The following is a 27,694-nucleotide window of genomic DNA, read 5'->3' on the forward strand; positions in this document are numbered from 1 at the left end:
GTACCCCACAAAGGCTGTGAAGCGAGGCCAGGTGCAAAAAAATATTTAAGCTCCATCTCAAACAAGTAGAATGGTCAAGATAGAGCTAGTGTTAACAGGGCTTGAGTGGTTCACTTCTGTGTTGAGGATTTGAAAAAGAAAATCTGCAATCAAGCAGGTGCTGTCCAACCAAGTGCTGCTTCCAGTATATATGACAGCTGTATAGTTGGGGTCATCTATTAAACCTGACAGTGGTAAATCTTTCGCAGAGAGAGGAAGGATTAGCTCAGCAGTGCCATGTGGAGGGCACAACAGACAAAGGGGGGTTATTTATTAGCTTAATGTACCTTGTATGAATTTTAAAGTTTGGCTGCAGCACAGCTGTGGCTTGGCATTGCCCAGTGGCTCAGTGTGGCCAGACAACAGGATAAGCTTCCAGACCTGATTTGTTCCCTAAATAGTCAAGCCTGAAGCCATGAGTCTGGCAGATGTTAAATTCAAAGAGGCCACCAGGAGCTCAAGTGTTAGAGCAGGATTAGGTAAAGCTCTTGTTTTCATCTTCACCGAGCCCTGCCTCTGACAACCCAAGTGAACCAGAGCACCTGGATGATGGTGGTGGTGAAGATGATGATTGCTCCCAGAAGCTGTGGGACCTCCTTCCACCCAGATACAGCTACTCAAAGGTGTGAGTGATTTCACCAAGCCTTGCTCCAAGTGTTATAACTTCCAAGGGCAGGACCAAACTCCTCCCTTCTGAAGTAAATTGATGCATAGGAACTTCAGGCAGCATAACCCTGAACTAGAATGATCCTCACACCCCAAGCTCACGATCTGAAAATAAGCATCCTAGAGATAAACTTGAAAATTTTATTAACAACAAAATGGATACAAAATTAATTCCAGCTAAAGTTGAGAATTAAGGTATTTAGTGACCTGAAGGTGAACAACTACTGAAAAGGATTGGGGAAATACTAAGACTCAGAGAGATGACTTAGTTCTCCATTTAAACTTTCACAGGAGGTTTGTCCATCTACTCAGACTAGATGACTCTCCTGCTAGGATATGTTTAGAAGCATCTCATCCAAGATGCCACACTTGACTGAATTCCTCTGAGCTGTAACTGAACAATGCTGCAGCAGGATAGGCTGCAACTGAGTGGAGATCACAACACTCCAGTACACACCGATGTACTTGAATTGCTGAGGGGTTCAGAATGTAATCTGGTGTAGCACCAAGGATTACAGTACTAACTGATTAAGAGGGTAAGCAGATGTTCAGCACCCGCTGTGCTCCTGCAGGGCTGCTCAATGACTTCAGCAGAACTGAAAGGCAGCTGAAGGAAACCTCACAGGGAGCCTTTAGTTCAGAATTCCTTCCAAGCCCTGACCATTCCACTTCTCCTTCCTGAGCAAGTATTTTCACCTCCATTGCCTTTGGCTGTTACGTGAGAGCAGGTACAGATTACTCATTGCACTTAATTGACTGTGCTAGTCTCTTATTTCCTGGGCATTGCCACTGATGTCTACACATTTTTTCCTATTTGCTTTCGCTTTAAGGAAGCCCTCATTTGCACTGGTTCTGCTGTAAGGGCAATTACGCTCTCCCACACAACATACACAACTGAACCAACAAATACGACCGTTTTCCACCACTTCTGGCCATGAGGTAGAACTACATTATAATTTCTGGTCTTAATTTTAGAAACACTAAAAAGTAGTGCTCAAAGTTACCGCTAAATCCTGCAAGTAGTTCTCTTCCTAAAGTGATACTCGTGCTTTAGCTGCAACTACTGGATCATGCTCTCCTGTTTTCAGTCCTATCCCATCTGAAGAAAAAACATCACCCGTCATGGTAAATTTCAACATCCTTCCTCAGGACAGATTATGGTACTAAATAATTATAAATCCCTTCCAGTATGAGCTTGGAAATTAAAGAAGCTTCTATAAATCAATGGCCTTTTCTATGATTCTGACAATCTGAATCTCTCTGTTCATAATGCACCAACAGACTGCGACTCTTGAATTTACTCCTAACTACTATGTAGAACCTCTCATGTTCTTCCCTTCAGAACCCACGCAGGCAGCAGAGTTCCAGAAAAGGAGATGAAAATTGAATGGGAGTAGCAAAAAAATTCCTCTTAGTTGACATTGTCTGAGATGGGTGCTGCCTGTCTCTTGGAACACATTTGGTCACTGAATTACTGCTTCCTCTGAGAGCAGCCCAGGTGAGAGTGCGCAGAGCAAACGCTTCAAGTATTCTGTACTGTCCTGCAGCATGAGGAAACCCCGTCGTGATTTCCCATTTGCCTCCAACCTTCCTACAGTCAGAAGACTCAGTGTCAAGTGGCACAAGCTGCTTATAGCTGAGGAGTCTTTTCTGTTTGGTGCACTGGTGTTAGCACACGCTATTTTCGTAGTACAAAAGGAAGCACTGCCCATGCAAACTGCGTTACTCGCACATTCTCCACCTCAAAAGGATCTCAAAGCCTGCATATGAAGGGTTGCATGCCTGCTAAATTCTTACATCCACGCGCATTACAAGATCATCTTTAAGGGATTTCATTAAGGCACTGCAATTACTTCAGCCATTCCTTTACTTGAAAGTACTTTGAAGTCCTCTGTAGTAAAAGTACTGCACTAAGTAGTAGTGGTAAAAGCTCTAAATTTCCACAAGTGATCCAACACACAAAACAACTTTAGACTAGTTTAACTAAAGCCTTTTATTCTATACAACTGTGAAACATCATTGATCCTTCTGGCATTGCAGACTCCTCTGTCAATCTTTCCTGAAACTGCAGTTTTGGGATGGTTAGGGGGAAAAAAGAGTTGCAACCTTGGCTGATTTCAAACAGAATTATTGGGAGCAATTACAATGTATACAATGGGACAGCAAGACAACAAGAAAAAAAGTCTTGAAAGGAAGCACAGACTCTTGCTATTAATAAATACAAGTCAGGACAATTCATCAATAAGAGTTACAGTTCTGTTTAACCATTTAATTCACAAACACCACTAAATGTGCAGATAGCACAACTGCGTTGGACTGAGCATACACAAAACTAGGCCTTAAAAACTGAAACTGACTCTTTCCAAAGATGGATAAGAGACAGCCTAGCTTAGTTCTGAACCACATCTTTTGTTTAAGCAATGAGCTTGTTTAGCTAAGGTTAAGAGTGCAGAAGGTAATGATCTGATTATTTTTCAAATAAAATACAATGAAAAATATTTCATTTTTTTTTTGTTTAACCAATATAATCCCAGTAATATAATCTATTGGGACTTTCTTTAGGCCTCAACCTCAATCTTGATAGCAAGATACAGGAAGGGCAAGAGCATATGTCTCCTGAAGAAACTCAAATATTATAACTGCCCTTGGAAGGCACTTGTGCTTCTGCTTCAGAAAGTCATTTTATATAATTTCTTTTTGAGGATTTGTAATTTCTTCTGGTTACAAATGGTTTTCTGGGACAATCCCACATTTTCCCACCAAAAGCTGAAATGCCTTTCCCCCCCCTCCCCCCAATAAGTTAAACTCTATAAAAGACTACTATGAGTCTACAACAGCCACAGATTTTCAGAAATAGCAGTGAAAGAAAAAAAGATTTGCATACATCTACAACAAAAGAACTGCATATAAAACTTTTGAAAAAAAAGAATAAGTATTTTAATATCACAAGTATGCAATCTGCTGTGCATTTTCTGAAGTTTGACATCAAACACATGAAGTTATTTTCAGAATGGTCTGAAGTTTTAACAAAATGTCACAAAGTTTTGGAGTAAAGTTACCAAAAGTTAGACTACTGTGTCCTTAAAACACACATTGCAGGAACTAGTTTTATATATATATTTTTTAAAAAATCTCTTTCGGTTGCTGCAAAGCATGCTCACTATTATGATGCACAGCATCATTGGACTGACCCTGCTACAGTATTTATCTAGTGTTCTTATTCTGCGTGTCCATAGCTCTCTAAAGCAACGCTTGTATTAACACAACTCTAATGTTACCCCTTCAATTGCAATTAAATGGCCCAATTCTTTCAAGTATGCAATACATATTTTCTGTTCCTTTTCTTTCCCAAATGCCTTTAAGTGACAGAAATGTTTTAGTAACCTGTGAGAGATCACTGTAGGTACTTTATGAACGGAATGTATTAAAATACCTGGTGTGCAGTTCTGAGTTATATTGCGAACACAGCTACTAATATGGCCAAAATGGTTTCATATCAAGCATGAGCAGATGAGAATATAATGTTCTGGAAAAAAAAAAGCAAAAAAGGAGGAAGCAAAAGTCTGCACTGGATTATCATCCATTCTCTGTACACCTCACACAATACGAACCACGCAGGGACTTCCCATCTCATTGGCTGAGACTAGGACAGACTTTAGTTTAAATCATAAAGACTTTTTTCCTCTATATTACAGATCTATTAGTCACTTCAATTAAATGTATACTTTCCATCCATACTGAGTCATTAGAAGTCTCATCTACCTTAGGGGTTCAGTGGGCTTCTCTAGTACTACTCTTGGAACCAGCACAGTATGGTCAAGTAAATGAGAAACCATTTGTGTCCACCGCTCCCTTCACGTTGACTTCTGGCGATAATGAAGCGTCAGGTCACCGCCACTCTTCCAAATGAAGTGCTTTACAGTTCGAAGGTCCATATTCGGATCCAAAACCTGAACAGAAAGAATTCATCTTTTACTCCACATTCTGCTACATTGTCAGAAATTCAAGGATAGAACACGCAGGTTGGGCAAAACCCTTCTATGGGTGAATGGCAAAGATCAACCATGCAAAGGCTCAGATTTTTCAGCTACTGAGTAAATCTCTTGCATTACAGAAAGGTTTTACCAACGTTACAATTTCATTATCAACTACCTCCTCAATATTTAACCTTCATGCAAGCAGCTGACAGGAACAATTCCTTGATTAAAATTTTGAACTGGATGACTTTCAGCTCATACTGAGAACAATGCTGCCAATCATTACTTTTTTTTTTTAATCCTAGTCTGTTTACACATGCCAGTGCCCACCAAACGTCACACTCAGTGAGTCTATTCCACAAACAACTGCAGTAGAAATAGCTGGTGTAGCTTCTAGTAGAGTCACAGAGCCCAGAGTCACTATTCAGTCTTCCTACACCACTGAAAAAGTAAACCTGTCCCAGAAACAGCAAAGTTTGGTCTCACTTTCTGCAACTGCAGCTTTTTTTTTTTTTGCCTTTTTTTCCCCAGTTATTATCACACTTACTAAGCAATCCACGATTTTGGACAAATTTTAAACACTGCTAGAAATGTATAATTAGAAAAATTACAAAAGTGGTATAAATTTTCAAAAAATTAACACTTATTTATTTAACCTGATGTATTGCAGAGAAGAACAATGTTGACTAACTTCATGAAAAAAAGTATAGGAGAGAAGTCCAAATAGAAGGACTCATTTGTTTGTATGAAGTTTGAAGCGTTGTTCAAATAAATAATATATGTATGTACATGCACACACACACACACCACAGACAGCTGTGGTATCAGACTAAGAGCTACTTAAGAACCCTATGGAATAGTGTTTGTTGAGTAAGTAATCTTCTAAAGTTTGGTTTTATTCACAGGCTAAAATGCTTGGGTAACTTACCTGGTCCTGGCACAGAAGTTCTATTTTCTCCTCTGCTAGCACAGCAATGTCCTCCTCTTTTTCTTGTTCTCCTGCTTTTTCATTATTGGAGGAGCTAGTTGTCTGAGACTCATTATCCAAGTTAATGATTTTCTCATAGACGTGTTCCATCACTTTTCTCACCTGTAGCATATCACTTGCTGACAGTCGGTCTCTATGTAAGTTAAGCAAAAGTTGGTAGAAAAAACTTGAGTAAACTATTTCTTATTTGCACAATTCCCTATCTGTAGCAAACTACACAAGTACACAAGAGAATTTAATGTTACACCTATTACAATTTGAAGAGTTTATCGAGATCATCCAGAATACCATGATGTAACAGCTGAAGATTCCAAAGATTCACCGAGATGAACTCAGAAAAGCCGTAAGATATTCAAAAGACTGAATTAAAACAAAACTTTAGATGAAGAGCATTGTACACAACCTTCATTCTTTCAATAGAGAAGGGATTAATAAGACGACAGAAAGGATATGGAACAATAAGAGGTAAAATAGACTGTGCTGTCCTCCTTACTACACAGCAAAAAGGAATTTTAAAGCAACAAGCAGCAGTTCTTCCACAAAGCACATAAAGTCGATGGAACTGCTCTTTGTCTGATGTATGGAGTTCATCAAGACTTAAAGAGGACCTGGACATTTATGAAAAATACCCAGAATTGTTGCAAATAAAACAGTAGGCATTCTGTCCACAACACTGACTTCATATTTGAGGATCTGCACTGATTTCTAACCTACACAGTCCCCAGTTGCAGCTAATGTGATGGACAGACTACCTCGCATTCCCTGTCAGGTTTTGTATCTTCTCCTTTTAAAAATCTATTATTCATCACTCTTACAAAGAGGAAACATAACTGAATATCAAACTGTGGTTCTGGACATTGTAACAGTCAGTCCCTCTGCTTCCCAATGAAATACCACACACCACAAAAAGACCAAGTAAAATTACAGTGTTTGGTTTTAGGAGACTTCTTAGCATCAACTTAAGCAACTATCAGTTGAAACAGATAGAACCCTTATTTTCTTTCAAATATTCTGATACAACTGAATGCTTCAGAGCATTGGAGGTTAAATGACTGGAAACATTTTTCTACAAGTTCATCAGCCATAGTAAGATTCTATCTAGTAAACTTTTTTTGAGCTTCCAATTTTTTTCTTCACTTTTGAGAGTCAAATATGCATTATTACTTACTTTTTTAGAGTTTTTGCCCCTGAAGATGAATGAGGTTGGAGGTAGAAGGGAATCTTATTGAATTTGGGCATATTTTTCTAGAAGGAAGCAATTTGAAAAGTGTTAAATTTAGGATGAACTGTTATCGGCTCCTATTTCTACCAGCTGGTATGTGAATTACATTCAGATCCTAATTATCAAAACCCAAGAGTCTTAATAAACATAACTACCACAGACAATTTCCAAATTACTCATGCTCCCGAGGTGCTCCAGTTTAGATGATGTACATACTATATCTAGCTTTTGAATATAAATTACTGTTCATTTCAAAGGCAATTAGATAGTATGAAAAGACTGCAGCAATATGAAAACTACTTTCTGTCCCTGAGCTCTACACTTAAAAAGGATACCAACTATGCACAGTGCTGTGAGTTCCTTTTCTAAGATTTCTGTCAAAAGGACACGAACAAAGTCTTAACTGGACATATCAAAAAAAAACATATCAAATGTTCTTGAATATAGTCACACAGATTACACAGAATTTCTAGGTTGGAAGAGACCTCAAGATCATCGAGTCCAACCTCTAACCTAACACTAACAGTCCCCACTAAACCATGTCCCTAAGCTCTACATCTAAACGTCTTTTGAAGACTTCCAGGGATGGTGACTCCACCACCTCCCTGGGCAGCCTGTTCCAATGCCTCACAACCCTTTCAGTAAAGAAGCTCTTCCTAACATCTAACCTAAAACTCCCCTGGCGCAACTTTAGCCCATTCCCCCTCGTCCTGTCACCAGGCACGTGGGAGTCCTTGAGACTATTTATTTTAAAACACAGTATGTGAAGAACAGAGCAAAAAAAATATCACTTCAGATTGAGTTCAGATAAAAATTTTGTAGTTGACCTTAAAGCAAACAAACAAAATCAACAACAACAAAATCAAGGTCTATATATGGGATACTTACATCCACAGTGATGTCAATTACCCATTGTGGCACGGTTTCATTAAGAAGCATAGATTCAGTTTCACCACCTGAATCCCGACATAATAACCTAAGACACGGAAAAGTAAGCTTTATGAATGAAAGAGTTAAGCATTAGGAAAAGAATAATTGTAATGTGCAGTAAAAAAATGTCTCAAAGCCGTAACACCCTGTAACTTACAGCTACCATGCAACTTTTAACATTGTAAAACCCACTCCACACCTTGTTGATGTCCACCAACATATGTGAGTTTGAACAATGCAAGAAGTATCATTAACAGCTGCCTATTTTGTCTGCTAAGGGCATGTCTTGAATGTACAGTACAGAATGGATGCAAGTATTATATTTTGACAACGTTTCTGCTTGCACAAAGGAAATGTTTGGCCACTTAATTTACACTTCTGAGTCTCTGTACCTGAACAACGTGCGTCCTCCAGCCTCACCAAAAATAACTGGTGTATGAGGTGGCACTTGAAAATAGCCATTTCCTTTCTGGACTCTGTTCTCTTGCTCACCGTTCACTGCTGGAAAAAAAAAAAAAGAAAAGTCAAAAGTAAGAATGCACTAGGCATTAAAACTGGATATACATAGACCAGAAAGTGTCTTCTCCACCTACAGTTAAATAATTTAATAAATGAAACAAAATCACAAGCTTTGTAAAAGCAAGAAAATCCCCATTTCCAACATGCAGCAAGTATATCTAAAACTCTAGAGAGTGATGAGATTTTCCCCTACATCGACAGTACAGAATGCAAAGATATTAGCTTTGCCTTTCTACCTGGATTTGCCAAATGTCAAAATAGTGTAGTAGTAAAGCTCAAACATGTACTTCTTTGAAGTTACCATATTCTAAATTCAATTTTTAGCTAGTTCTAGTAGTATGGTCTTCAAACACTGAAGAATCTGATTGCACATCCATGCAAGATTCAAAAAAAAAAGTATATTCGTTTTCTGAAGAGCACATTTTTTGCCATTCAGGTGTCTCAAAACACAAGATAAAAGTATTTAGATTTATTCCTTCCACTTGAGAAAAATCAACTCGAATGCATTTCAGCATGTAATTACTGCATTTGAACATTATGTTGAATTCAAGCAACATAAAAAAATTAAGTGGCATAGGCTCATGAGAGGAATAAATACTTAGCATTCTTACAAGCAACATGTAGTGAAAGGTGAAAGAAATATTTAAAAATCAAGCAAAGAACTCAAAAAATAAATTCTATTACATATTAGGAGGAATTCATATAATATATAATAAACTAGAAGCAAGAGAAAAATTCTACAGTTTTAAGATTTCTCCACAACAGTTCTATTAACAACAGATAATAACGATAATACATGAAGTTCTCATCTCCTTTTTTAATTGTTACTTTTGAAAAAGAAAATGAAGACTCCAATTCTGTAGTGAATGTTCTCAACATTCCACTAATTCACAACTATTCACAGAAATAAGCAGTGCAGTGTAACTGTCCCAATAATACAAAAGCCTGAGAATTATATTTCTGTCCGGCTCTCAAGCTGTGGACTGCCAACACACAAGAAGTATCAGAATCAGCAACATTATCCAGTAAAGTCTGCCAAGTGCTGTCACCCTGCCCAGAGGTGAAAGAAAAAAGTAGGTAACTCTTGGCATAATCTTTGTCACAAAATGGCAAGATATTGCTGAACTTACAGTTTTCTTAATTGCATTATCTGCAGAAAGTAATTTCTTAATTGCGAAAGAAAAGACTTTCAGTCAACTCTGACCTGGGTTGAACATATTTCAAAATAATTCACACATGTAGGACTTATAGTCCCTCTCATTCTGTTAAACTCAGTCACTATCGTGCAGTTTACTTACCTGATTAGACTCCGCATTATTACCTAAAAGACCATTCTTTTTTTTATGCTTACCCCATGACTGTAATATTCATTGAATGCATTTTTTCCAAAAACTATTTCTTTTATTTTATATTGCTCATAATGCCTGCAAGCAGATTGGAGTTATGTCAAGAGAATACTGACTAATGTTGAATAACTGAATTATTGCTCTTTGCTCTCATTATCTAGATTGCTTCTTTTCCTTCTCCAAGTTGAGCCATACTTCTGCCACTAATTGTTTATCAAGGCATCATGTTTCTGTAATTTCAGAACCTTTTTTTCCCCCTTTCTTAAGATCTGAAATCTTAATACTCTTGCTGACACTTAGACAAGAATAAACTACTCAGCATGTTTTGGTGAAAAACAACTTGAAAAGCAGTAAACAGCATTAAAAGCTATAATTCATATAGAGACAACTGTAAGATAGCAAATCAAGCTGTATCTGTTAAAGAAAGACAAAAATATATGAACAAATCCTAGAAAAGGAAAATATTAAAAATACTAACCATGATTTATTTCATTTTCTTCTTCATCCATTGGGTTGATGTGTGTTCTAGGCCAATACTCCAGAAGTGCTTGTAGTAGAAGCCCTCCAAGGTTTACTGTCAAGACACAGTTCGGAAAAACTTCAGTTATGTAAGATGTTATGACACCAGTGTTTTTTACATTTCATAGAATCACAATCATTAAGGCTGGAAGAGACCTCCAAAATCATCTGGTCCAACCATCCCCCTATCACCAGGGTCACCCACTAATCCCTGTCCCTACCACAACATCCAACCTTTCCTTGAACACCGCCAGGGACGGTGACGCCACCACCTCCTTGGGCAACCCATCCCGATGCCTGACTGCTCTTTCTGAGAAGAAATGTCTCCTCATTTCCAACCTGAACCTCCCCTGGTGCAACTTGAGGCCATTCCCTCTGGTCCTATCACTGGTTACCTGTGAGAAGAGGTCAACCCCATTTGATCCACAGACAAGAACTTTCCCAAAAGTTTGAGCAGTTCTATTCCCCCCCAAAAGCTATTTATAGGCACATATCTACTTAGCACAGACTAAAAACTGGATGCTACAATCTTTCAGAAAAAGCTGATTTTCCAAAAAGACTAAAATTTCTGAAATGCTACTGCTGGATCACTCGTGCTATAGCATTTTCTAGTTTCAGTAATAGCTCTAAGTTGAGAAATATTACTTTTTCCCCTTTACTTCCTGGAGGCCTAAAATCAAGTTAAGTAGAAAAAACTGAACAATAGAAACATTTCAGAAAAAGTAACAGTTTTATTGGAAAATTCTCTGCAAAATTTAGTCTAAAGAAAACATACCTAAAACCCAACCAACAACTTATCTGACACTGGAATATTTTGTAACATAAATACTGGAATTCATTCTGCTTTTTTGTTTCAATAAAGCACTAATACTAGTAAAAACGTACATTTTGGATCGGAACCATCTGGACTGCTAAATCCAGCATCCTTTGCTGAAACCCAGGCCGCAAAGCAGTCACTTTCATCCAAAGTAATTGTCAGCATCTGTTGGAAGAACATCAGCATGAATAAAAACAAGTCTACAAATTTACTGAAGGAACAGCTGGGAATAAAAAGCTAAAAAATAATTTATAACTCATATTGGAGCATTTAAACTGATAATAACGCAACAAAAAAGGTTATAGAGGACTGTTAAGGACTGAGGTGAAATTTGCTGATTTGCTTCAAAATAAGTCAAACCCATCAGGTAAACGATTGATGTTCTTCAAATACTGAACAAACAGCATATAAAATTATAGTAATTATGACATCAGAGCAATAGATTTAGGAGCTGTAGCTCACCCCAGTTTTCAAGTCTACTGAGAACCAGTTTGGCACATAGACCATTTTAAATCTCTTCTTAATTTCTTCTTCAAAGTCTACTTTCCCAAGGTCTTCAACTTTACATGCCTATACATCAAAAGAAATACAGAGGTTTTAAGGTTCTGTTTTACTGAGTTATATAAACCCTTAAAAACTTTTACTTCACTTTCATATACACTGAGAAGGATTATGACAATTACGATTTCTCCATAAATAATGTATTGTAGAAACACACAAGTTAAAGGTTCAAATAGTTTATGCAGTTTTTTTTTCCCCCTGAGATAATGGCATCACCCAGCAGAGAAGGATGAAAAAGAAGGAGTTACAGGAACACTGGCAGATGTAGTGAAAAGTAAAATAAACTACCACTTTTCTTCCAGTTTCCTCAATAAAGAGTCTCAGATTAGAGAACATTTAAAGCACAAATTCACCAGCCTCATTCCTTTCTTTTTCACTTCAGTCAGCAAGAAACTCAGTAAGATAGCTGAGAGTTCTTTATTACTGAATCTTGTTTGGAGCATACAATTTTAGAAGAGAAGAAACTGCTCACCACCTAACTGATCTGAGACTCCAGTCCTCTTTGCACTGCTTTTCCTCTCGTCTGACTAATCATTGGGTATAACAAGATAAAGACAACTAGGGATAGACATCACACCCCTCTCATCCCACAGAAGCAAGTGGCATTAGGGAGGAGTCATGTTTCCTCCTGCTGGCTTTCTGTCCAGTCCTGCACTGCTGCCTGCTATCATAGCAGACTTAGGACCTGAAGCACAGGTTTCCCTTTCGCAGACTAAGCTTTCTTATACTATTACATACAGCGCTAGGCAAAACAACCTTTGCATTATGTCTGAGGACATAATGCAATTTATTTATTTTCTACCACAGTAATCTCCCACACTAAAAAAAATGTAATAAAAAAACACTAAGTATTTATTCATCCAACAGCAGATGTTTAATTCAGAATTACGTACTTACCTTCAATACATCCCAGTACGCCACATTATTATTTGTGTCTTTGGTTAATATGTGTCTCTTGTCATTAAGAATGTGGCATTGAATAATACTAGCACCCCCTATCAAACAAACAAAAATTAAGGTCACTACAGTAATTGTTTCTTTATGTAATTTTAAATTAAACTGTACAACACAACATATGTGACTGTTCTTTGGTTTCACTATTTTATATAAGCATCACCAAAGTGTAAACTCTATTTTAATCATAACTAACTTTACATAAGTGTTAATCACATTGTCTTTCTATTTCTCGTGGTTTTGGCTGGGGTGCAGTTAATTTTCTTCATACAGGCTCATATGATGCTGTGTTTTGGATTTTTGATGAAAATAGTGGTGATAACCCACTGAAGTTTTTAGTTGTTGAAGAGCAGTTGCAAAACAAGTTGTTGCAGAGCAATCCTTATAAAGAGCTAAGGTCTTTTCAGAAATTATGTACCCAAAAACTTGAGCCAGTCTTAAAGGTCTATCATTTCTGCTAACAATACTGGATTTTATAAGCACTCTAGAAAGCAGCTGTTTACCTTTTATAACTTGATCGGGCTGTGTGCATAGTGGTGGTATAGGATTGGTACAATCATTATCATAGTCTCCAGATGCCCTAAAATTATGAATCCCCTTCAAAGTCTAAAGAAAGAAATAAAATAATGACACATTCATAATAATCTAAGAACTTTGCTCTTATCTGTGACTAACAACTGCCAGTTCATGCTGCTATTTAGATGTTAATCATCTATTGCAGGATAAGATACTTTATTCATAAAAGCAGCATAAATAGCAAAGAAAGCAATTCAAAGCTTGATGTCTTTTGGTCTTGAGTACTAACATTTTATTATTTTTAAAGAAAACTTACATATCATAGCAAGTCACAGTCCATTTGCAAGCAACTGCCCAACAGATCCCAAAACAAGACTTGCAAATTCCACAACTACTTAACTAAATTCATAGTGAAAAAGATATCACTTACCCATTTATTCACAGAAGATTTAGTTGTTGCAACCCAAAGTGCTGGAGGAGGATCAGCTGATCTATCAAGTTCCATCTAAATAATGAAACCATAGATGCCTTCAGCCATGCTTAACTTAATTTTGCTCTGCGTACACATACAGCTTATATACTGGCTTTCCTTGTGAATATATTCTGTTGCCTTAGAATATAAGCGATATATCTACACACACACACTGCTTATATACTGGTTTCTGCTTCAATCACACACTTTTTACACTTACATGTTCCAATGTTACATCATTTAGAATTACAGACAATAAAATGTTTCCAATCAGCACTCTCTTCAAAAGCAGTCTTCTCAAAAGACTCAGACTTGTGCATGTAGTTTTCTCCAGTTAAGATAAAATTCTGTTTCAGTGTTCAAAAAAATCCCATGATCAGTCTTCCTACTGCTTCCCATGACTATGCACAATATTCTAACACAGTCCTGTCCATATGAAGTACTTCAAAAAAACATCCATTTTTATCTAAAGCCTTGACAATGCTAGTTTTGTTTCTTAAAACTGTACAAAATATTCTCTTTAGAAGAACTTTTTTGCTTTGTAACAGAAAGAATACTATGAACATGTAAAAATCTATAGGTTCTTCATATAGTCCAAAATTCCAAGACTTCCAATTCTAGTCAACAATTAGAAATGGTTACATGTTCTGGAGGGTAGACTCGTCAGCCTCAAGAAGAGAAAACTCAGGGAGGATCTCAATGTGTATAAACACCTCAAGAGAGAGCATAAAGAGAACAGAGGCAGGCTCTCCTCAGTGGTGCCCAGTGCCATGACAAGAGGCAATGAGCAGAAACTGAAAACCAAGAGATTCCCTCTGAACATCAGAATTAATTTATTTTTTACTGCAAGGGTGACCAAGCAGTGGAACAGGTTGCCCAGGGAGGTTGTGGAGTCTCCCTCCTTGGAGATTTCAAAAGCTGTCTGGAATTGGTCCTGGGTAACTGGCTCTATGTGGTCCTGCTTGAGCAGGGGGGGTTAGACAAGATGATCTCCCAGAGATGCCTTCTAAGCTCAACCAGTCTGTGATTCTGTGAAGCAAAATCAGTTACCTTAAGAACTGGTGCCTTTTCTTCACAGATAAGCACACGAATATCAGGATTTCGTAAATCTGTACAATAAATCTTCCTGTCTCTTCCTCCTGAATAAACATGAGTGAAGGCTTCATTGACCTGCAGAGCCCAAACACCTTCATCATGGACTCGATATGTGGCTATACATCTCTGCTGCCCAAGGGACCACAGACGGATAGTCCCATCGGAACTGCCTGAAAGACACTGAGCAACAACCATTGTACTTAAATCAAGCAAGCATTTCAGTTTTTTTTTTTCTCTTCCATAAAGAGCTTTCACAATTCCTCCCCTTTTTTTCCAGTAAGATGATGCTAAATGAAGACTGGCAGTTAAGAAATCTAGTGACAATTTCCAGACATTTTATATCGACCACCACCCTTTACCTAGATGGACCTCATCCACTGAGGACCCTTAATCACTCAATCTCTTTAAAATTCTTGTTAGGCTATATCCTGTAGCCTACAAAATAAAATAGCTACTGAAAAGGCTAATGACATTTCTGTGTTCTGTGAAATGCCTTTGCCTCAAACAAAAGCACATACCTGGGTGCCATCTCTGTTCAACAACAAAGCTTTTACGTTGTCCGTGTGCCCTTTGAGTTTCATTAGTTTAGCACAAGTTCTTGGATCCCACACCCTTAGAACCTGCATAGACACAAGAAAACTGCATTAACGTCCTTTCCACCAATGCATTTCCTCTACTGAAAATTGAGTCTTTCTGAATAAGCAGACCCTTATTCTCAACATGCACACATCTATCACCAAAAGCATATTTCATTAGAACAGGATATACATGACTAGATATTATGCACCTCTAATAATCAGATGGGATTTTCTTCCCTTGTTCATAATTGCATTTGTTCTGGCTTATTCTGTCATCGTCCTGAGGCATTAAGGAAAGGAAATGACTGGAAGCAAGATAGTTTGATGTGAGGAGAGAGAAAGATTCTGAGAATCCTCTCAGATCCTTGGCTGGTATTTTCATTTTTATATTTGCTTGGAAATAAAATTATCTCAAGATCAGATTAGGAAAAAAATTATTGGGGAGAACTTTAGGGTATTTTATCTTTCACTAAAACAGAAAGTATGGTCTCTCTCGCAAACACTTAACTTCATTAGCCCATTCCATTTCCCACCACTGCAGGGCCTTGCAAGTTGCTGCACCATTTCCTTCTTAGATGTGGCACGTGCTTCAGTTTGTATAATCATCTGAGTATAATCATCTAATATGCCCCCAAAATCAGAGCTCTTATGGTGAAATTTAATGATCCTTGATATAGAGAAGTCTAGAGCTAGACAGTGTATTAAAGCTATGCAGATAACTTACACATTTTTATACTGAGGCAGGTATTTGTATCCTACACTTCAACTTCTGCTTAGAAAGCAATAAAAAGTGCCTACCTTCACAATTTAAAACATGAAAGCTCCTACAGATGTGAAACTGAAAATGAATAAAGTTGTCTCTTTTCTTTACGTTAAAGCATGAACTGATGCAGAACATGCCTTAATAGATTTTTGCTTACCTTTTCAGTGGACCCTGATACAATAACTGTTCCCATCTGATTCATTGCAAGGCTGTAGATAGAGTCTTTGTTCCCACTCAGGGAAGAAGCTATTTCAAAATAAAAAGTTAACAGTTTCAATTTTAATGCTGTCATTTAAAAACATATTCAGTCAAAAATGCTATCTTGTTCAGACCCAAATGCAATTTGGCCTACGAAAATACCACCACCCTACCCCATACATGGTAATCCTTCAAAAGAAATAAAGATTGTACGCAGCATAATCCTACAAAAGCACCACCGTGATCATCAATCTAGTGCTATACAAAAACACAGTAACCCCTTAGATTTACAGTAACTACAATCCTGGTGTCTTTTCAGCACCACAATTCAGTGCAGGGTACTATTGCTGTTCCCAGCTACTTCACTAGAGAATGGCACTTCTAAGTGATCACATGGCAACTCAGTGATTGGATTAATGTGCAGAATTTTTTCCAAGCCAAGCAACAGTAAAAATCTACATTATAAATTTAGATTTTCTCTTCTCTTAGCTCAGTGGAGATGCATTAGTAAACTTTCACTGCAGCATTGAATCATGTTACTCAGGCATGGATACTACCTTTTTGTTTGGGAAAACCATATGGAAACTCTTCAGCATCACAACTACCTATACAAGATTGCAGTAATCATCTGAGCTCACAAATTCTGTACCATCTAGCATAGTCTAATCTTGGACAGATTAAAGTATCAACCCTCAACTGAGGCAAGCACGGTCAAAGCAGATGAAAATCTCTTCAGAGAACAGCATGAGGCATTTCAGCAAGCTTCAAAGATTCAAAACCATACCCTTGGTATGCCAAAAGGCCTATAACGGCACCAAACTGTACCATCAGCAAAAACATGAAATTTTATATAGTAATTTATGCATGTGAAGGAAGTAAGTTTTTAACACACTATTTGCGACCTGTATCATAAATATTTTGTCAGGGAAAGAATTGTACAGCTTTATTATAAATTCCTCTTAACCATTAGCTATAGCTATCTAAACATGAACTTTCAAATGAAATCTATTAGATGTGGCCAAAATAGGTAATAGTCTTCAACTGTTCCCAGAGAATAGCTGAACATAAAAAGCAGCACTAAAAACCTTTGAAGGTTAGCACACTGTCCAACCACCATACAATTTATAAGACGCTTTAAATCTGCCTCTACACAGTTATAACAGGCAGGAGAACATCAGGAACAAAAGAAAGAATGTGAAGTGCAAAAAAAAAAAACCACACAACTAAATCTATGTGGGACAAAAAGCAAAGCTTGATTCCTCCCTGTTCTGGAAAGGACTACCTCTCAAAAGCAAAATCTCTCCCTCTAATTTAAAGTATGGTTATCCTGATTTGAGAGAGACTCTTTAAAATGAAGTTTCCTTTTATTGTTGGCTTGTGTACGTTGCTTCCCTGTAACCAGACAGGAAATTAAACCACAAATACAATCTTCACTTAGACTCTGTGGAAAAAATACTCTGAGGAAAACCAGCTTGTCTAGGACATATACAGTGTTCTTCCCAACAGAAGCACTCTTAGTTGGCAAGGCTGTACTTACAGAGAACCCCCCCCCCCCCAACTCCTCTTTCCTCTCCCTAATGAAGCACTACTGCTCTAGCTCCAGAAATGCTAATTTATTTCTGTCATCTCAGAAGTAATGCCTCTACTTCATTTTCATCTTGTGCTCAAAACAACACCCCAGTTATGATTCACTTGGATCATTTGGGTTCCGTATCACTGTTGCAGTGTTTAAGAAACCCATTTTTTTCCCACAACCAAGTTTTCTTACTAACAGGCTAATAAATTCTTTCTTCATAAACTCCTTGTCCAACCAAAACATAGTATGTTTTAAAGTTATCAGCAAAGTTCAGTGATAAAACACTTCTAACTCTTAGTGATAGCAGACTTCTGGGGAATAATACGTGTATCTGTTTGGTTATGCGCAGTCACGTCATCCTACTACTACTTGTCAGTCTAAAATACAGCACTAGAAGCCCTCTCTCCTGAAGGCTACACAAACATGTCAGCATAAGGCTATACCTGAATTAAAGTCCTGTAGACAGGAAAACAAATGCAAAACTGACAGTTCTGCCCACCATCTTTTGTTTTTAAAGCCAACAGACCCTGAAATATAGCATACCTTTCAGAATCAGATAAAACCATGATCTGAAAGAAAAACACACCAAAGCAATGAGACTCTTCTTATTTAATTAATCACATACTTTTCCTGAAATTTCTTCATTTGCCTGTTGTGCCAATTCCAAATTTTAGTATTGCAGACTTTTTTTTTCCTTTGAGTTATTCCTAACCTATGAATGAGTAGGCAAGTGGTCTTATTTAGGAATTTAAGTGTGACAGTGTGGCAAGGTAAGGGCTTTGCCAACACATACAGCTGAAACTCGACTACCTTTCAAACATGTATCAAACATTAAACATAAAACAAAAGAGATCACTCACTTGGAACAGCATTTTTCCGAACTACCTACAGGCAACAAAGCACATCATCGTCAAACTAGATCCCTTACCACAAAACACGAATTCTCTAAGAGCCAATGCAAAGCAGGATGCTGACGACCCAGATTTGTGTTACTCATTCAAGCAACTTACTGTAACTGAACTTGAAGATTGGTGTTATGCTTCCCAGAAGAGAAACTTAACCAGCTCTATGCTGACTACTCCAAAAAAAGTGGAATTGAAACTCCTCTCTGAGGAAAAAATCTCATATTTTACTGCAATGTCTTTATTCTGACAGAGAAGAAGGACCAGAACACTTCTTAAAAGATGATGAAATTAAGGATTAACCCTGATGAAAAATGTAACAACAGTTTCCCCTTGCATTCTAGTATTTAGCTAGTGAGTTAGATTTCATTACTACGCTATCCCTGCATGTAACCAGTGCTTAGTATTACTTCAACACCACCCACAACTGCAGGAATTTGTATCTAAATTTATCTAGTAACTTCATCCTTCTGACAGATGCATTTGATAAATTTATCAAGTTCTGCTTTAGGGGCTGTGCTGCATTTGTTGCAGCATCTAAATAAATACACAGAACTCAGTAAATTTCCCTCAAGATATTTCTCAGTATTTTTTGTGTATATTATAATTTGCTTTAGTCGAGGAGCAAAAAGCTTGTCAAGCTAAAGCTCTATTAAGTTTCAGTGAACAGCATCTCATTACATTTCAGGAGATCGGGAGAAAGTGTTCAAAGAGACCTGTCCTCTCCTCCAAATACCACGACCGGTGGCTGCTCTAGATTTTCGGCTATTATATAATGCAACAAATGGGCTGAGTACATACTAAAAAACCCTTAAAGATTCTTGCACTTTTTTTTAAACGTACACATAAACTATTATATATAGTCTTAAAATGATCACATAGATTATGCTACTCAAAGAACATTGCATTTGACTCCCCTCCCTAGGTACCTACTTGTGACAGTGTTATTTGAGGCAGTCAGTGCTGTTAGAGTATTTACATCCCAGAGGAATATCTGTCTGTCCAGCCCAGCAGATGCTACCAGTTCTTTATCTTTTGCATATGCTAAGGCTTTCACATAATCCTACAACAAAGTATAACAACATGAGTCAACAATATTATCCATTTGAAGTCTACATCATAATATTTAAAAGACTGTCAGTAAAACAGAGTAATTGCAGATAATGTTTTTCACCTTATGCGTCCTTAGTGTTGACATGCAAAATCCCTTATGTGCATTCCACACTTTAACAGTGGTATCTGAAGAAGCAGATATCACTAGATCGGAAAGAATAAAGAGTAAATTTCAATGGCTTATTACATTACAAAGTGTCTGCACTATTCTTTAATCTTCTTTTCAAATGATTTAATGAAAATTGAAATGTGTATATGGGATTCATTTAAACATGTTCTTATATAATTTTTAGTGAACCTGCAACACACATCACAGAAATTTTACATGCTAAGACAAGATGTAAAACCATGGAAGCAGTGGATAATAAAGTTTTATACATAACTCCTAAATACTTAGTTTTAAAATATTTTAATACTTACATGTTTTACCATTGCAGCACAGTACAATATCATTTACCCAATCTGTGTGATGTTCCATAGATGCTATATAAGGGTCTTGCTGGAAATTAAAAAAAAAATAAAATCAAAAGAAGTTCCTAAGATCTCTTCATGAATGGAAAAGCTAACAGAACTATCAGATCCTGTTGTGACATTTTCAACTTTTTTTGAAAGTTCCCTAATTGAAGTTGCTTGAAGATACCATTCCAGGTTTTGTTTTGTTTTTAAATGTAAGATATCAAAGTGGTTTTCAGTGCAATTCCTATACATTTTAAACTCTCAGTCCTACTTCATATGTAATTTCACCTTAAAGTGTCTGGTTTTGTATCCTGTATGTACAAGAAAGCTTATAACCAAAACAGCAGGGCCTGCCCAGCTAGTTATTTCTGCATTTACAGGATCGGACTTGTTCTGTTGCAAAGAGAAACAGAACAACCAAAATACAATACAGTATCTCTCAGGATCTCTCCAAGTCATGAACTTTAGGAAGCTTTAGATCCTGCATCTTTCACATGGAAGCCCTGATTTCAGGTTTGTAACACTCACCTTTTGTTCAGTTGGACCCATGGGAAGAGACCAACCAGCTGGAGAGCAGCTTGGCAGGAAAAAAAAACACGTGGGTCCTTGTGGACACCTCTTTGAACATGAACACTGAAGTGTGACCTTCTGCAAAGAAGGTTAATGGTGTCCTTGGCTGTAATAGCCCAAGTATCACCAGCAGATGGAGGGAAGTAATCCTTCCCCTCTACTCAGCACTGGTGAGGAGATACCGAGAGCACTGTGTCCAGTTCGGGGCTCCCCAATGCAAGAGAGACATGGACATACTCAAGAGAGTCCATCAAAAGGCCACAAAGATGAGTAAGGAACATCCCACCTCTGAGGAAAGGCTGAGAGAGTCAGGACTGTTTCGCATGTGTTTAGTCTGACATTTTAGTAAGTTTGCTTTAGATAGAAGATCAAATGCAGTGGTGTAAGAAAGTGGAACCAATAGGATCTGATCAATGGTTCCTCTTCTTCTTCAAAGTAAAGATAATAATAAAGGGGAGGTGATGACTGAAGGTCATGTCAAAATAAAAGAATATACCAAACAGTCCACTGAAAAGTTCACTCATAATAAACATGATATGCATAGTGATTGTCCTTCTGTCTTTATCACTGGAAATGACAGCATGCTGTATTTATCTCAGCTCTAACTAGTTCTTTAGCCCATGCATTAGTTTGTAAAATCCTACATATTTTGTTACAATATGAATAATATCAAAATGACTGGAAGTTAATTAAAAATATTGTTAAATATTGTTAATATACAATAACAGGTGTATAACCTGTAGGCAGCTTACTAACATGGTATCTCAAAAAAAAGGGGAGATTTAAGACTGATAAATTCTCTTGGCTTACCTTGTGCTGATTGACACTCCATATCCTTATGATAGAGTCTCGGCCTGCTGTGAAGAGTCTGTTTAATGCTGGATCCAGCTGAAGTGCATTTACCCCATTTCGGTTATATTTCTCCACCTCATCTCTAATCACATAGGAGACCTAAAATACATTTACACAAATCTGATTATGGCATTAAGATATTGACTTGGCCACAAAACGCTACCATCTAATTTCATTTTTGTACGGTTCTCAGGTAGAAAATATGAAGAGCTTTAAAAGCATTTAATGAGTCTGTCAATTACCATCACTCTTGGTCATTTTCCCCCCTGCTGGAAACTGGGGAAGAATCATAAAGAAGATGTTAGCAATCCTAGATATGGAGACCAAAGGATTACTTAAGCATTTTAACTCAAGCTTAGGCTGAAAGAACCCTTAGTTCAGTTCCCTGCTCTGCACAGATATGCTGGGTGATCCCAGACAACCCAATGAGTTCGTGTCTCGTTTTCTAAGCAGGTTTCATAGCTCCCAAAGCTGGGATGATGGCGTTTTCCAGACTCACAGGGGAGAGGGTACAAGCACTGAGAATTACACAGAATTGAAAAAGTGCAGGTACAAATCCTAGCTATCCCAGGTATCGCTATTAGTAGTATTATCGTACTTTAAGAAGGACAGTATTTTGACTTTCTTTTTTTGACTACCTCCTTCCTAACCTAGTAGGAAGCATAAATATTTACTGTTCTTTCCATCAGAGAAATTATTCTTTCAGTTTCATTCTTTCTGCATTTCACAGCATTGTGTTCATAGTTCACTTCTTTGTTTTGTTTAGAAACGCCAAGTGGAGATTTAAGGAGATAACCTGCAAAGGCTACGGCACTCTCCACTATTACTGTGAAGTAAATGCAATTATAAGGCATCACAGGCTTTTCAGAACTCTCCCATTCACACCGTGCTGCCTCTCTTCTCATCACTTACACGGGATTTGTGTAGCATTAGGAGGAAGGCGCTCACACTTGGAGAAAAGGAGAGGAAACATCTATGCTTCTTCCCAGATTATATAAAACAGTCACGTTAGGGTAAAGTTTTAAGCTTGCCAGAATCCAACCTGCCAGCAGCAGGAATCATTTGGGATACACAGCTATCAGTGTTTTGAAAACACTTGGAAGGAGTAGTCTTCAACCAGAGTAATTATTAGATCTAGAAGTCCAATAACCGCATTACAGCAGTACAAAGAAAATGTTTCCCAAATCATTCACAATTACGCAAAATATAACCAAGAAATTGAACAAAATTTTCACATCACTGAAGAAATCTTGTACACCATCTCAGACTCTATACCACAAGGACTAACAGGTCCATTAGGTGAACACATCCTCAGCTGAGTTCTGTTATCCCCATGCAGCACAGGGAGAAACCTGCTGTTTCTGACAATCATGCAACCAGCACTAATTTTTCTGTGTTAGAAACAGCTGCCAACAGCTCTGTTGATCAACTGGAGAATCAGAATTAGGACCTCATGAATCCTTGTGAGAGCAAACATACTCTCCTTTGCTATTCCACCAGTCCGTTTACTACACTTTATCTGTTACGTCCTGATGCTCTTAAAAGCGCTTCTGGCTCAGCGTTTGTTAGCTGCTTGCAGTTCTTGCGGAGCCACAGCTCTTCCTCTCAGTTTCAGATTGCGCCCTGACTTCCAGCGCTCTCATTCTCCCACCCATTCCAGACTCATCCACAATATTCTTGCCATCCATGCTCAAGTCTCCACCTACACAGCTTTGGAGACATCACTGAGAGAGGACAGTCAAGCACACCTAATAGTGCTACGGTAAAACACTTCAAATACTTGGAGTGTTTTTTAGTGATGCACAGAGCAAGATGTTTGTGCTACTCCTCACCTTTGTAATACCACATCTACGTTGTTAAAAGACCCACACCGTCTGTTTGAATAAAAGAATGTTAGGAACAAAGTCAAGGTCTAATCCCATACAAAACGCAAACCAAAGCGGGTGGTCATCAAATTCACAGTACTTTCAAACTATTTGAATAAAGGCCATGAAAACGTTAAAAGTACTAAACATAAATTAATGTTAGCTAGAAAGAACTCAGGACCTGAAGATCAGTAGATCAAATTTGATGTTCGCTACTAGTGTGAAAATCTTTCTGAAATGCACCAACAGAGTCAAGAGCAGCAGAAGTCCTTCAGCTGTTGCTCCTCCAAACAGCTAGCAGGATGTTTTTTTGACAAATCCCCAGTTTTTGGATTTGTTCCTCTTCTGTCAATCATCCCCAGATTTGTTATATTTTCACGTATGAATCGAGTTCTCTCTTTATTCCATTCATAAAGAAGACCATCAAACCAGATTGGTCACCTGTATTGGGTTTACACAGCAAGGGTTTGGTAGCTGCAGGCTCAGTTTGGGAAGGACAGCATCCCATGGTAGGGACCCCACGTGGAGCAGGGGCAGAGAGGGACCGTGAGGGAGCAATGGAGACGAAGTGTCATGGACTGACCGCAGCCCCCAGTCCCTGTGCTGCTCATGGGGAAGAAGAAGAGGGTGTATGAGGAGGAGGGTGGGTTTAGTTTGCCTTTAGTTTCTTACTGCTCTAGTCTGTTAGCAATAGGCAATAAATAATATTAATCTCCCTACTTTGAGTCTGTTTTGCCCATGATGGTAATTGGTTGATGTTCTCCCTGTCCTTATCCCAACCCTTGAGCTCTTTCCATTACATTTTCTCCCCCTTTTCCTTTGAGGAGAGGAAATGAGAGCAGCTGTGGTGGAGGTCAGCTGCCCAGCAAAGTAAAACCACCACATCACCCTAACTTTCTAAGGAGCTTTTTGCTCAGAATAATGTTACTTAACCTTCACTAGCAGTGAAGAATGCTCATACGGATTAGATGTAGCAAAATAATTTTCACTTCCAGCAGTAATGGAGTTTGCATAACTATTAAACTACCATCCAGATGACCTTGAAACTGGCTGTTGGCTTAACTGGGTGGGTTTTTTCCTGCTGTTTTGGCCATGATGGGAAGACTGACAACAGTTTTCGCCTACCAGCAGTAATGAAACACTCAACAGAATTTATTTAGTCTTTTTAATCACTTCCACATGCCAACAACACACAGTATATATACATTGCTCAACAAAAAATAACCTCACAAGACATTTGCATGCCTGAAGAGTCCAGGACTGTATTCAAATAGTTAATTACATATAACAAAATATATAATAGAAAGGGACAAGATAAGGCTTCCATAAAAACTGTCAAAAGGTTGCTGAAATGCTTCTCAAAACTGAGAAATAAAATGTATCAGTAAAAATGACAATGTGATTTAAAAGACCTGAGAGTTGTTTAAGACTAGTGGACAGCAAGCTAGTTCACTAAGATGAACAGAGGAAAATCACTGGTAATCCACACAGTTCTCCTTATAATCTCCTTATTTTTGAGAAGAAATGTCTTTTTTTTTAATTGGACTGCCACTGCGTACAGAACAACTATTCGTAAATACAGTAACTATAAAATAAATATTCAAGCATTGTGGTAAAATTCACCCCAACCCACAGGATACACAACTTTTCTGCCCCAGATGAAGTCCTGTATTGTATCCGGAGAGGGCTGTGAAGGTCACCAGGAAGTTATGGCCACCACCATCTGGCAGAGACTTCAGAGCCAACAGAGCACATTGCTGCCTGGTTCACTGCGCTGATTCACAAAGGCGGCTTCAAACCACAGAGATAATGACAGTGATATGGATTTAGTTGTGTTACTGCCATGATATTCCAGACGGGGCAAGAGGGGATGTGAAATACTGTAATACCGACCAAGGCTTCTTGCATTTATACTGCCACAGCATTTATAAACTGCTGTAATGAATAACAAGCTTTCACTGTGGTAGACACTGAAAAAAAAACATTACAAGGTGATGGACCCTCATTATAAACAATTTATGGGATCCAGTATCCTAAATGGATCAGGACTACGTGCTCCAGAGATAAAACCAGTGTCAACAGATACATTTCAGGACACAAGGCCAAGTGAAGTTCTTACAGGACCTGTGATGAATCCCCTTCAGGTGTGAGTATATCAACTAAACCGAAATTCTGCTACCTTAGTTACAGTACATATCTTGTAACATTTTCTCAATGGGTGGGTAAAATCTGCTTTAAAAAATAACAGCATTCCATCACAGTGGAATAAGAAGCAAACAGGCAAGGTCTGATAGCATGCATTCTCTGTGCTTAAGTAGAGGGAAAATTTCAGACACAGATGCTAATGTGGACAATTAAAAAAATGGTATTTTCCTAAATCCCTGGAAGGATTCTACAACTATCATCAATTGCATTAGGAAGTGAGAGATGAAGCAGTCACCCACCAAGAAAAATATCTATTTCTTTAGCATCTTGGTAGAGCAGATGATATTCCTTAAAATAAGATTTTAAAGCTATGAACATATTGGTATTTGGATTTTCATTCAGAGGTTCCACACCCTAGAATAGAAGTAACATATTAAAAAGTTCATCTTATCATTTTACAATGAACCAACCTACTGGCAATTGATTTGCTTAAGAAGTAGATATATACACATATATAATCTCATAAGTTACAGCATATAAAATTTATGGTTATTTTAGTAAATTCTATCAGTCCAAAGAAAAATCAGTAGCCGAAATATTTAGAAATATATATATTCTTTTCTTTTACTACTTTCCACTGGCTGCCTTGTAGTATTAGTGCATGAACATGACAAAATCAGTGCAGAAAGTCTTCTCTGTGCAGGACTTAATGATAAAATACTTAAAATTGAGTCAATTTCATAACCAAGATACTGATCAAAGTCACTTACATCTAAATTTAACTGCTGTGTCAAGGGGTTTTGAGCACATGGGCAAATTCTTTCTGGCCAGGCAGGTTTGGGAGAGCAGTTACAAAGCAGCCCCTCAAGGGCAGCTACTTTAAGACCCCTGCTGAAAAGTGGCTTCATCTTGAATTAATTCACAGCAACAGACCTGAAAGCTACAGCACACAGCCAACTGCTTCTCACACACAGCAGTGGCTGCCGCTCCCACACCCCTGCACCCTCATTCCCTCCTGAACTAAGGCGACCTTACCACTGCAACTCTCATACATGCATAACCAAGCTTCAGCAGCACAAGCAGCCTTCCACAGGCCATTTCCAACGCCCGACTTACATTTAAATAATTACACTTCTCACCTTTATTTATGCATGGAATTTATTTTGAGGCCTGGAACACCTAGTCTGATTGAACCCTTCTAAACATAAAATTACATGTAGAAGCAACTGAAACTGACGTTTTGGATGGTTCTGCTGACCAGTAGAACAGGTGCATCAATGATAATACCTCAAATTTCCATAAACTTTAACCAGATCTCATGTCACGTAAAGAATCAGGTTCCTCCATGCCCGAGAGGTGTTTTTCTAAAAAGCATCTTCCCCCCTAGCCTCGTTGATGTGGCAGAAATCACTCTCCCCGTCTCACTTGATGTAGCAGCACCCTAAACACTCAGTCACTGGGAAGCAAAATAAATTGTTAATGGTTTTAACTTTCATCAGCAGCTGATGGATACAGGAGCCACTGAGAAATCCATTACGTGGCCAAAATTCTCTACCCCACCGAGTAAGTGAAATAATGAGCGCAATAAAATACCTAGCTTCTACTCAAGGCTTTGGTTACATTATATGCATACGTGAAGTTATTTTCTGCTGATTTAGACTTAATATGTGCTGTCTGAAGCCCAGAGCAGCATAGCAGGACATGAAGTAAAAAGCATCAAGTAACACAATGACAGCAGAAAAGGGGAAAACATAAACCAGCACAGAAACACCCCTACATACACATTTTTGAGCTAAACACTGTTTGGAAGAAGAGTGTAGAAGTAAACACAGAAACAACGTATTCTTTGATATATGTTACTCTAAGTGAAAAAATATTTCATAAAGAAATAGGGCTACATCAAAGAAATAACTAGCTATCAGAAATTCCCCTGCCTTGAGAGGGTCATGGGCAAGAAATTGCATATGGCACAAACAAGAAGATCAATAAAAGGAATATTATATTTTGGATTCTTTGTATTTTAAACAAATACATTCTCTTTTTTTTTTTATTGGG

General features: G+C 37.9%; 1 protein-coding gene across 3 annotated transcripts in view; it reads right to left on the reverse strand.

Annotated features, from left to right (window-relative positions):
* Positions 1–2,677: 2,677 nt before the first annotated feature.
* WDR48 (WD repeat domain 48) overlaps positions 2,678–27,694 on the reverse strand; it is a 26,035-nt gene continuing 1,018 nt past the window's right edge. Inside the window, exons 1-19 of one of the 3 annotated variants that reach the window (XM_035316794.1) lie at positions 26,779–26,795; positions 21,588–21,728; positions 20,172–20,250; positions 19,813–19,895; positions 19,572–19,701; positions 16,120–16,208; positions 15,140–15,241; positions 14,577–14,801; positions 13,485–13,559; positions 13,042–13,144; positions 12,482–12,579; positions 11,486–11,593; positions 11,092–11,188; positions 10,166–10,261; positions 8,215–8,323; positions 7,781–7,868; positions 6,839–6,915; positions 5,611–5,803; positions 2,678–4,655 (exon numbers count right to left, since the gene is read on the reverse strand). In XM_035316794.1, the coding sequence (XP_035172685.1) occupies positions 4,560–4,655; positions 5,611–5,803; positions 6,839–6,915; positions 7,781–7,868; positions 8,215–8,323; positions 10,166–10,261; positions 11,092–11,188; positions 11,486–11,593; positions 12,482–12,579; positions 13,042–13,144; positions 13,485–13,559; positions 14,577–14,801; positions 15,140–15,241; positions 16,120–16,208; positions 19,572–19,701; positions 19,813–19,895; positions 20,172–20,229 (1,827 nt within the window). In that variant the 5' untranslated portion in view covers positions 20,230–20,250; positions 21,588–21,728; positions 26,779–26,795 and the 3' untranslated portion in view covers positions 2,678–4,559. Of the gene's footprint in view, positions 4,656–5,610; positions 5,804–6,838; positions 6,916–7,780; positions 7,869–8,214; positions 8,324–10,165; positions 10,262–11,091; positions 11,189–11,485; positions 11,594–12,481; positions 12,580–13,041; positions 13,145–13,484; positions 13,560–14,576; positions 14,802–15,139; positions 15,242–16,119; positions 16,209–19,571; positions 19,702–19,812; positions 19,896–20,171; positions 20,251–21,587; positions 21,729–26,778; positions 26,796–27,694 lie in introns of those variants that run through there. The other 2 variants (XM_035316793.1, XM_035316792.1) reach the window with 2 other exon arrangements.

Source organism: Oxyura jamaicensis, chromosome 2 (genome assembly GCF_011077185.1).
Source record: "Oxyura jamaicensis isolate SHBP4307 breed ruddy duck chromosome 2, BPBGC_Ojam_1.0, whole genome shotgun sequence".
Classification (NCBI taxonomy): Eukaryota; Metazoa; Chordata; class Aves; order Anseriformes; family Anatidae; genus Oxyura; species Oxyura jamaicensis.